Here is a 12,009-nt window from a genome sequence, read left to right on the forward strand (position 1 = left end):
CTGAGTGTTTGGATGAGGCTGCTGCTGCTCTCTGTTGGTGAATGTTCATTAATACACGTCGGAAGAAAGGCTTAACTCTCATATATACGACTTAATTAAAATTTGTTCAGTTTTAATATAATATAAAGTATAATATAATATAATCCCAAAAGTGTTGTTTTCACTGTTAGGTTGTTCTTACAAAATATTAATTAATGAAAAATAACAATAATCTTTAATGAATCTGAATCTAAATGAAGCAGTGAGCATATACAATAAATAACAAATATTATTTCTTTGTGTGTGTACATATAGAGTGTTTATAATATAAATATTATGAGAATTATTAATATTATTATATCAATGTTGATTTTACAGTTTTCCTGGGCAATCATTATATAAAATATTTCAAGCTCACTTCAGGGTTATTATAGTTTAACAAAAAATAAAATCATTAAAAAAATACTTGAAATAAAATAAACATTAACTAAACTAATAATAATTTAAAGAGAAATTAACTTATTTTATTCCAGCTAACTGCCAAAGCAACATTAATATTTTGTATTAATAAAACTGAAATAAAAATTTATAAAAAAAAAAAATAAAGCCATATATTAAAAAAACATCTAACAAAAATGACAACAAAAACACCACAAAATTACTAATACTTTAACTGAATGAAAATGAAAAATACGAAAATAAAAACGAATTCAAAAATAGTAAAATAATAATAATAATAATAATAATAATCAAAATAAAATAAAAAACTATAATAGTACCTCAATGATACTAAAATAACGCTGGCTCACTGACATCAACAAAACACCAACAAATGTTAAAATTAATCTTTTTGCATTTATTAAGAAATTTTACACTATGACAACATGTTTAGTTCTAAATAAATGTGCATATTTTCTTTTCAAAGCATAGGGGCAGTTGAAGGAGCGGGGGTCTCTCTCCAGAGTGATGCTGGGCACTGATGATGCTCTCAGGAGGGGTTGCACGCCAAATGCATCAGGTCTGTTCTTTCCTCAAGAGGGGTTTCCAGACAAACCATCATTAGTCCATGAGACGCCATCACTGATACCCAGCGGTCAGTCGGGGAGAATGAAGAGGGGCGGCAGGGCAGCGTGCGGTAATTTGACAGTCAGCTAATGATGCTCCTTAGAGATATTTAGGCATAATATATTTTGTGTGCCAATGTCACTGTGATAATTAGATACTGTAGCTAATCTTAAACATGGCCTAGTTTATGACTCAGATTAAAATACAATCAAAGATTAATACAACTTACGCTTGGATCCTGTAATGGGGAGTATCTCTTCACAACCTGGCCTTCACGGTTAATAAGGAACTGAAAAGAAAACACAAAAATTGATAGCAAATTAAACTTTTTTAATCATACTAATAATTGGTAAGTAAGTATTCATGTTTAAAATACAAGATTTAATTCATAATATGCTTTTAATTAGCATAATTCAAAGGGAAAACGCACAAACCTTAGTGAAATTCCATTTGATGCCACTATAATGGAATAAAAACAACAGTCAATAGATATTTAAACAGTTTTTAGAGTGCAGCTCTATTAAAGGTATAGTTCACCCAAAAATTTAAATTTGATGAAAATGTATTCATGCTCAGGCCATCCAAGATTTGGAGAAATTTAGCATTACATCACTTGCCCACCAATGGATCCTCTGCAGTGAATGGGTGCCGTCAGAATGAGTCAATATTTTAACTTTAAACCATCGCTTCTGGCCAAAATTCCAGTCTATATTCTATACTAAATGCAGATATAATCTACACATATAGATAACAGCATAGTGCTGATCTCTCCTGATTCAGATGAGATGACTTTTTCACTGGAGAAAGTGGTATTATGGATAAAGGACTTCTTTTCTCTAACAAACACGCAGATTTTCGCACAAGACGTTAATCGATGGACTGGAGTCGGGTGGAAAACAGTGATGTTTTTATCAGCTATTTGGACTTTCATTCTGACGGCACCCATTCACTGCAGAGGATAAATTTGCTAAATTTCGACTTAAGACTGCTTTTGTGCTCCAGGGTCACAAATGGACAATAAAACAATGGGAGTCAATGGGAACAGAAACTGTTTGGTTACCAACATTCTTCAGAATATCTTATTTTAAGTTCCACAGAAGATTGAGTAACATACGTTTCAATTTTGGCTGGACTATCCATTGAATCTACTTAGCCTATATCAAATAAGCATTTATTTCCACAGAATTTACAAGTCAACTAAGTTAAATTATCTGGCAACCCACTTTCCAAGGAATCCTTTCCCATTTGGTTGTTCCTTCAGCCACTTCCACAGAGGGTGCGCCGAGTCGCCGTTCACGTCAATCTTACTGAACATATCAAACTGTGCGTTGTAAGACTCGGCGAATTCCTTGATTTGGGCATTTGTTCCTGGTTCCTGAACAAAAACGTATTATTAGATCACAGTATTTATTAGCTTTAAGAGCATTAAAAATGTTTTTGCCCCCCATACCTGATGCCCAAACTGGTTGGATGGGAAGGCCAGGATGCTTAAACCTCTCTCAGCGTGCTTGGCATGCATTTCTGCAAACTGAGAGTAGTTTACCGGCGTTTTGCCTCACTTTGAGGCAACATTAGTGATGATGACAACTTTCCCCCTAAAGTGTACAGTAAATTAGATTTTGTTAGAGTTACAAATTGATTGACACTAAAGCAATGATGCGTCACACAATCATACAGACTGAGGATACTGTAACACACTACCAGACTTATGCAGAAATGTGTGAATAAACGAATAAAAACATTGTGTGTTTTAAAATCATCTCAAAATATGAAACATGTTTGATATCCTCTGATTGGATAGAATCATAGTCTGTGCCCATCATACATTACACAATTTTCTGTGAAATCTATGGAAGTCTGTGTCTGCCAAATCATGCTTTGGTAAATCATAATTGTGACATAAAATGTCAAAATTAAGAGACACTCACAGTTATGAGATTAAAAGTCAACATTATGACTTAATGAGATAAAGTCAAAATTCTGAGATAAAGCCATAATTAAGACAAAAAATTTAAACTAAGACATGCTAAATTATGAGATTTTGAGTCCTAACTGAGAACAAAAATCTAATTTATAAAATACTAAGTCATCATTATGAGATAAAAAGTCAAAATTGAGATAAAGTCATAATTCTGATGTATGTGGTCAAATTATGAAACAAAAAGTCAAAAGATCAAATAAATAAGATAAAGTCACAATTCTGACATATATGGCTGAAATTATGAGACAAAAAGATAATTATGACAAGTAAAGAAAAGTGTCATAATTACAACTTTTTATCTCATAATCTTGACTTTTTGTCATTTGACATTTTATCTCAAGTTTTTTGTAATAATTTCATATTTTTGTCTATTATATTCTAGTATGTCATTTTTACTTTTTATATCATAATTCTACTTTTTATGCCATAATATCATAATTTTGACTTTTGTCATAATTTTGTCTTTTTATGCCATAAGTAAGACTTAGAATGTCAAAACTTAGATTTTTTTTATGACTTACTAAGTCATAATTATGACTTTTTATCTCATAATTATGATTCGCCAAAGTTGTTGTGGAAATGGGCTTCCATAGAAATATATCGACTCCGACAGCCCAAAATCTGCAGACGGGCTCGGACTTTTGCTAACTAGCATCGACTCCTTTAGACTGCAAGTCCACTGTGATGTTTTTCACACTTGAACAAAAGGTTTTATGACATGCTGATTTCCATCTCTCACCTGTATTTTTCCAGGGAAACTTCATTGCCATCTATATCCGTGGCAGTGAATTCATAAATGGATTTGGCCGACTGCCAGTCCTCTAGCGGTGCAGACTGAAAATAAAAACATGCTGGTGTAAACAAATAGGAGTGATTTGAATACATATACACACGTAAAAATAAGAACACTGTTAGTAACACCTTCAAACAAATATTAGATACAAATCTCTATATTGAAATTCCAGACGCAACTGAAAAACTGGTAAGCTATTCACACATTTTAAAATAATGGGCTTTTAAGAGCATTTCTTACCATTGTCTGCAACACTAGGGAGAAAACAACAGCGGACCCTAAGAAACGCATGACTGCCTTTCAGTACTAACTGCTGAAACGGCAGGCAGCGTATTAGATCAAATCCTCTTAAAGTGCCGAATTCTCCAAACACTGAAAACCCCGCATATATATAGGGCTCCAAATAAATATTAACTGGACACCTGGAGGCTGTTTCTTCCTCATAGGTTGATTTTTTGCTGACTACAGGATTGAAGCTTGTCTACGTGTGGGGTATTTGACTGTCACTCCTATTGAGGTCAAAGGTCACTGGGTGACAATCTTACACAACTGAGAAAGCTGATAGCTTGCTGTGTGTGTTGGCACTTGGTCCACATACCAGATAAGTCGCTGATGTATGCATTATATAAATTTTACTGCTTCTAAAGTGGATTAGAATGGCAAACACATGATATTTCATTTGGATATTGATTAGGCATTGCCTTCAGGAACAGATTCATGCCACAAAAATATTATTAAATGAAATAATAGGCTAATAACAAATGAAACAATGTTTTGACTCGCACTAATTGCAATAAAATAGTCATGAATATATACCAAGTCATAATTCTGAGGAAAAAAAGTTTAAATTGTGAGATAATGAGTCATAATTATGAGACAAAGCCAATATTAATGACACAAAAATTCCAAACTATGACACACCAAGTCATAATTACGAGAGAAAGTCAAAATTATAATAAATATAAATCTATTATTATGGCATAAAAGTTTGAAATTCAGATCATTTTGATGAAATTAAATATTATGTCATAAGACTAAAGGCAAGTCATTATTTTTTGTCATAAATATGATTTTCCTCACAATTTCAACAATTTTGACATTTTATCTCCATCGATTTGTTGTCATAATTTCATTTAGTTTTGTATCATAATTTGACTTTTTAAACCATAATTTCAACTTTATGTCATAATTAGCTGTCTTTGTAGTATTTTGGCATTTGATCATGCCATTTTTGGACACTTACCACGGTTATGTAATGTTCTTATAAGTAACACGTAATGTAATAGTTAAAAAGCAATGTCAAACCTTTATTTGACCCTCTAACTCTAACACTTTCTATTCTATTTTAATTCTAATTTATCTATATTTATCTTCTTTTTTTATTTTTTATTTTATTATTTTTTATTTTATAAAAAAAACAAACACTAGCTTTCTATTTTTTCTATTCTATCTACTTGTTTTTCTTTGTGTGTGTGTGTGTGTGTATATGTGTATAATATATATATATACACCTTGCTACGTGTACTGCGTTAGGCTAACCGAGACTTGTCATTTGCACTTATATATTATTGCTCTTTTGTTAGTTTTGACTGCTTTTATTGTCCTCATTTGTAAGTCGCTTTGGATAAAAGCGTCTGCTAAATGACTAAATGTAAATGTAATGTAAATGTAATAGGCCTAGTATTTATTTTATATATCAAAATACCATAAATAGTAACATTTTATAGATGATCCTTTTGTAAAATATATGTAATGGATACAAAAATATAAAAATATCCAATACATGTTTCAAAGAAAAAAATGTCTATTACTAAGCAGATCTTATGAAAACAAATGTCTTCTAATGTATGCAACAACAATAAAAATATATTTTTTAAAACATGTAATTACATTAGATTATTGTTGCGCATTATTTATATAAGCTAACGGAAAAAGTGAACTAATAGGCCTGGTATTTATTTTATATATAAAAATACCATAAATAGTAAAATTTTATAGATGATCCTTTTGTAAAATATATGTAATGGATACAAAAATATAAAAATATCCAATACATGTTTCAAAGAAAAAAATGTCTATTACTAAGCAGATCTTATGAAAACAAATGTCTTCTAATGTATGCAACAACAATAAAAATATATTTTTTAAAACATGTAATTACATTAGATTATTGTTGCGCATTATTTATATAAGCTAACGGAAAAAGTGAACTACTGTTATGGAAGAATGAGACACAAAGACCTAAATACACTGAAACTATAGGACTGATTGTGTAAACTGATGATAAAACATTAGCAAAACCCCCGTAATTATGCAGCACGTAACCTCATAATTACCCGATTACGTAATATGATTTAGATTTGCAAGTTAAAGTTACAGAAGTATTTAACGTTACAATACCATTGCACCAATGATCCCACTGCTCGATAAAGCACTGAACAGCAAGAAACGATGGATAAAGGCCATTTTTTAAAATCTTCTCGCTTCTCTTCAATGGACACTTCCTTTGAGTCGGTTCTTTTCAGTGAATCAGTTGAACCGGTACACAGAGCGATTCGTTCATGAAGTGAAATAAACACCACGATTCGTAATGACACGTGAAATTACAATAAACTCCCATATATTAATAAAACGTATATGTGTCTTCATGCTTTATTTGAAGGTTTTAAAGAATGTAATGTGCTCTAAATATTAGAGACGACAAAGGAACCACGGAATCTTTTTGTGAATCGGTTCTTTGATACGAACTGTTCGAAAGAACCAAATTTGCTGAAATCACACGCACTTTCTTTCCACGTGTAATTCCAGATAATCGGAACCGTTTCTAGATACATCTACAAAAAATATTATTTTGTACATGCGAAATCAAAAGTGCGCACGGTGGCGTAACGTCTGACGTCATATACACGCGCCGGCAGCAACGGGACCCAAACGTGGAGTAAAAGGATCGAATAAGCGGTCTGTTTTGATCGTAATATCTTCCTCTTTTTAGCGCGATATGGATGACGAGGAAGAGACATACAGATTCGTTGAAAGCGGATAGCAAAAGCTTATACATCTACAAAAAACATTATTTTGTACATGCGAAATCAAAAGTGCGCACGGTGGCGTAACGTCTGACATCATATACACGCGCCGGCAGCAACGGGACCCAAACGTGGAGTAAAAGGATCGAATAAGCGGTCTGTTTTGATCGTAATATCTTCCTCTTTTTAGCGCGATATGGATGACGAGGAAGAGACATACAGACTATGGAAAATTAGAAAAACTATAATGCAGGTAAATTAAAAGGCCATAATTGTTTACATGCTGCGTGGACAGTTTATTGTGATGCTTATTCGGATCCGCAGGAGTTTCATGATTTATGATCTCCTAACATACAGTACGCATCCAAATAACAGAAATATGCTATTATGTCCTTATAATATATGCCTTTATCTTTCAGCTTTGTCACGATCGTGGTTATTTGGTGACGCAAGATGAACTGGATCAGACTCTGGATGAGTTCAGAAGCCAGTTTGGAGACAAACCCAGCGAAGGTCGACCGCGACGAACTGATCTCACGGTCCTGGTCGCCCACAACGACGATCCGACCGACCAGATGTTTGTGTTCTTCCCTGGTATGGTGCATCTTCAACAACAAGCCTAGCTCCTGTTGAACTCGTCCGTTACGAACTGTTGAGGAACGCTTGGTTTATCATATCTACCCGTGCTCTTGCTTTCAGAGGAACCAAAGGTTGGCATCAAGACCATAAAGATGTATTGCCAGCGAATGCAAGAAGAAAACATCACCAGGGCCATCATTGTTGTCCAGATGGGCATGACGCCCTCCGCCAAACAGGTGACGCAAGCATATACACTTACATTTAGAGGAGCATTAACTATTAAGGCATTTCAATTATGTGTTTGTCTTTTAAATTTCAGTCTCTGGTAGACATGGCGCCTAAGTACATACTTGAGCAGTTTCTTCAGCAGGAGCTTCTAATCAACATTACCGAACACGAGGTGAGGAAGCTGCATTTAAACGCCGTTCACACAAAGAACGGCAACTATATTAGCGTTCGCGCCAACTGACAATAAGAGCGCACTTCATGCGTGTCGTCTGTAGCATTAAATGTGCAGTCAGGCTGATTCTGGTTGGCTGTCAGTGTTTTTATAGTCCAGTCAAACCAAAAATGTAGACACCAGATATAATTTTAGATTTTTTTTTTTACTAGTGGGTGCAGGACTCTATAGTTCATTTATGCAAGTGAGGATAGCAAAATAAAGTAAACTGGCATATTATACCCCAAAATTCTTCATACAGTTTACTACCAGTAAAATTGATAAAAATTGGGACCAAAAATTATTCAGACGCTTTGACCTGACCATGTTTTGCTTAAGTGTTTTTCTTTAATTGCTAATGTGACCTTTTTACACCACAGACTGAACAAAATTAGCATTAGCATAAGCATTGCTTGGTAGTTGGTTGCCCTAAATTGGTATTATCTAATCGGAGTGTCTATTTACACTAATGCCGAGTTCACACTGCACGATTTTCAAACTCGTCGGATCGCCGTTGTTTTCACACTGCGTGACTATCTGGGGTAGCATTCAGTTGCTGCTGTGTTCACATTGCACGATGGATCGGCGACAGGGGGTTTCACACTGCATGACTCAGATCACGAATTTTGATAATTCACACTGGGTGATTTTCACTCGCGTGAACGAGCACCGATTTTGTCGGCGAGTGAAAAATCGGGCTAAAATCGTGCAGTGTGAACTCGGCATAAGTGCAAATAGCCCACCTTGTTGGCAGAGGTTATTTACAGTAGCTCCACCCACAAATGTGTGATAGGGATGGTCAACACTGCAAAAGACAACAGACAATCGTCAGCTTCAGGAGGCGTAGATGGTAAAGCGCGTTCTGTAGTCTTTTTGACTCGATCGACCCGGGTTCGAATCCGTCTTTTGCCAAACTTTTCTTTCTCCCTTTTCAAATTTCATATCACATCGGAAAAGCATTTATTTAAATTTAGGAAATGATCAAAAAGTTTAAAATAAAGTATCGGGTAGGTGTAGGAAGGGCTTTATTGTCCCAATAAGGTGGCATCCATTTGATAATTTGAATTAAAATGATAATTTACACTCAATACGTTATTACTGCATACTGTTTTATAATGTTCTATAATACTGAGGTGAGTAGTATAAATAGCAGAAAATCCTGCTATTTTAACAGTGTAAATAGCATCTATCGCTAAGAAAATATGCTATTTTCACTTACTAATTGTGTACTTAAATTTAACAGCTGACAGCCATTCAATCTAACTCCTTACATACCTTTCTATCAAAGTTATCTGACATTATCAAGATGAATTTGATCTGACACAGTTTAACTCGGAGTTCTTGTCATATTTTATTACCATTTTCTAAACAATAGCTAATAAACTGCGATAATGTGCGAAATGTTGAAGGTGTCCGAATAAATTTTGGCTTGACTGTAAATCAGCTAAAAGTAAAATCGTTCAGATTCCAACGTCATCGTCCCTCTGTGCTAAAATCATAATAACTATAAAGTTTTTGTAATCGTTCTATTTCTGTGAGAATATATGGTGGTCCACATTACAACTATAGTTAGGAATATCATTCGTATGACTTTAAGAACGATTTTTTTCCCCAACTGATAAAACGATAAAAACATTGACAGCCAATCAGAATCCACCTGAGTTCATGCATTTAAAGAGACAGACGAAATAACTGAAGTGTGCTCTTATAATATCATTAGGGTGTGGGTGATGTAGCTATCTTTTAAAGCTCTCTCTTTTAAAGCCCAAAACACACTGCACAATTTTCGGCTGTCCCAGACGACAGACTGGCATTGTGAAACAATCGTGGCGATTTCTGTGATCATGGCTCCTGATCTCGTACAGTGAGAGAGGTTCGAAGATGGCCGTTGTCACGGTCTTGCGACCAAAGACATCCTACGATACAGCATGATCATCGCTCAGTGTCTTTGCCGTTACAATCCACGTTTACTGACCAGCCAATAAAAACGCGACATGGCGCTGAAACATAAAACTTAAGCTCTCATGCCATCCTCTTTCGCCGCTTCCACTTTGTTTCAGCACACATAAAAACTACAACTGCTAAAGTGTGATTTATCCTGCTCTTTTTGTTCACCACTAGCGCATGCTGATGACGTTTATTCTTCTATAGTAACGTGCGTCGTATCGTATGAGTCACTAGGTTTTATCATCGTACAGTCTACACGCACGGCGCACCCAAGTTTATTAGATCCATGTCGACATCCAGTGTGACATGCAATGATCTTATAGGATTGCTAAAATCGTGCAGTGTCTCGGGCTTAAGGCGTTTTAGATTTTTATCGACTTATCATTTGGCCATTTACACCAAAATGCTAATATTACACATTGTTTTAATGTAATTTGCACAATAATAATGAGTTTATTTCCTTCAGCTTGTTCCAGAGCACATAGTCATGACTAAAGAGGAAGTGACCGAGTTGCTGGCGCGGTAGTATCCTTTGAGTTTTGGTTGAAGTTTATAGCACTGTTATGTTAGTAACAATGATACCGTTATAGTTTTTATTCATATTCTAAATTGTGTTTTTTTTTATTTTTTTAGTTACGTTAAATGAAAAATCTTGCCTTGGCAACTATATTTTTAAAAATATTTTATTTCAGTTGAAGGGATAGTTTACACAAATGAAAACAGTCACCATTTACTCACCCTCAAGTTGTTCTTAACCTGTACGAGTTTCTTTCTTCTGTTGAACACAAAAGATGATATTTTGAAGAATTGGTAACCAAACAGTTGACTGTAGCCATTGACTTACATAGTATGGGGAAAAAATACTATGTAAGTGAATGCCTGTGTTTATTTTAGGTAACAAATGTTTTTAATGTTTTTTTTAGTTAACTATAACAACCCTGATTTATTGGATTCAGTTGGATGGTTTACTTCATTAGTTGGTACTTTAGATTGGTTAGTTTAGCCTTAACCAGCTGCTCTCCAGTAAACTAAAGGAAAGCCAGCTTCCCAGAATTCAAGCCGGGGATCCTGTTGCCCGTTACTTTGGCTTAAAGAGAGGCCAGGTAGGAACTCAAATGTGTATTTTCTTCTTATTTTGACATCTCTAAAAATCTTTAGTTTGAGCATTTGAGTGTTCAAGTTAACTTGTGGCATGTTCTTCAGGTTGTTAAGATCATCAGACCGAGTGAAACTGCTGGACGGTACATCACATACAGACTGGTCCAGTAATGCTTATGAAGTCAGTATTTCTGTTGTAGTTCACTGGAGGATGTGTATATCAACAACAATAATTCAAATTCAAGATGCAAATCTGTGAAGCAAGTGTTACTTAAGTATCATTACTATACGTGACCCTGGACCACAAAACCAGTCTTGAGTCTCTGGGGTATATTTGTAGCAATAGCCAAAAAAACTTTGTATGGGTCAAAATGATAGATTTTTATTTAATGCCAAAAATCATTAGGATATTAAGTAAAGATCATTTTCCATTAAGATATTTTGTAAATTTCCTACTGTAAATATCAAAACTTAATTTTTGATTAGTAATATATATTCCTAAGGACTTCATTTGGACAACTTTAAAGGCGATTTTCTCGCACCCTCAGATTCCAGATTTTCAAATAGTTGTATCTCGGCCAAATATTGTCCGATCCTAATAAACCATACATCAATGGAAAGCTTATTTGTTCACCTTTCAGATGATTTATAAATCTCAATTTTGAAAATTTGACACTTAAGACGGTGGTCCAGTGTCACATATTGTCTTTAGTACATAGTTTTGAATTAGTTTGTTTTCTTAAGGTCTATTTAGTTAAGTGTTATTTTAGTGCCTTCACAAAAAAAAATTCTTTAATGTTAATATTTTTAAGGAATTAATGATATTTGTTTCATCTTTTGTTTGACAGATTTGAAATTTTCTCCAACTGCTGAAAGTGAACATGGGCTGAATTTTGTCCTTTACGTTTTTTTAACTAATAAATATGATTTTGCTATTCTTTCTCTCCTTGTGTCATTTTATTTGACAACATTAAAAACGCTGTTAGTTTGGTCCCAAATGAGCTGTGAACACAAGCCTCAAAACCTGAAAGTAAATAAAGCGCAAGCACTTACCTTTTTCTTTCTGAAAGCCATTGTTGTGATGGGGGGGGGGGGGGGGGGG

General features: G+C 34.4%; 1 protein-coding gene and 1 pseudogene across 2 annotated transcripts; one reads left to right on the plus strand and one right to left on the minus strand.

Annotated features, from left to right (window-relative positions):
* Positions 1–817: 817 nt before the first annotated feature.
* LOC107728580 (phospholipid hydroperoxide glutathione peroxidase, mitochondrial-like) lies at positions 818–6,311 on the minus strand (annotated as a pseudogene).
* Positions 6,312–6,703: 392 nt separating this feature from the next.
* LOC107728579 (DNA-directed RNA polymerases I, II, and III subunit RPABC1) lies at positions 6,704–11,853 on the plus strand. 2 transcript variants are annotated; one of them, XM_016538804.1, is made up of 9 exons: positions 6,704–6,836; positions 7,061–7,097; positions 7,264–7,438; positions 7,544–7,659; positions 7,743–7,823; positions 10,276–10,334; positions 10,834–10,912; positions 11,013–11,088; positions 11,756–11,853. In XM_016538804.1, the coding sequence occupies exons 1-8, from the start codon at positions 6,817–6,819 to the stop codon at positions 11,076–11,078; spliced, it is 633 nt and encodes a 210-aa protein (XP_016394290.1). In that variant the 5' UTR covers positions 6,704–6,816; the 3' UTR covers positions 11,079–11,088; positions 11,756–11,853. The 2 variants fall into 2 exon arrangements, with proteins under 2 accessions (XP_016394290.1, XP_016394289.1); XM_016538803.1 differs by lacking the exon at positions 6,704–6,836 and having other exon boundaries at positions 6,949–7,097.
* The last annotated feature ends 156 nt before the right edge of the window (positions 11,854–12,009 follow it).

Source organism: Sinocyclocheilus rhinocerous, unplaced genomic scaffold (assembly GCF_001515625.1).
Source record: "Sinocyclocheilus rhinocerous isolate Xijiao unplaced genomic scaffold, SAMN03320098_v1.1 scaffold1238, whole genome shotgun sequence".
Classification (NCBI taxonomy): domain Eukaryota; kingdom Metazoa; phylum Chordata; class Actinopteri; order Cypriniformes; family Cyprinidae; genus Sinocyclocheilus; species Sinocyclocheilus rhinocerous.

Excerpts from the sequence above, each read along its gene's own strand:
- LOC107728579 (XM_016538804.1), top strand. The coding sequence starts at position 6,817 with ATGGATGACGAGGAAGAGAC. Across the intron at positions 6,837-7,060 it reads ATGGATGACGAGGAAGAGAC|ATACAGACTATGGAAAATTA; the intron begins ATACAGATTCGT and ends CGAGGAAGAGAC. Across the intron at positions 7,660-7,742 it reads TGACGCCCTCCGCCAAACAG|TCTCTGGTAGACATGGCGCC; the intron begins GTGACGCAAGCA and ends TTTAAATTTCAG.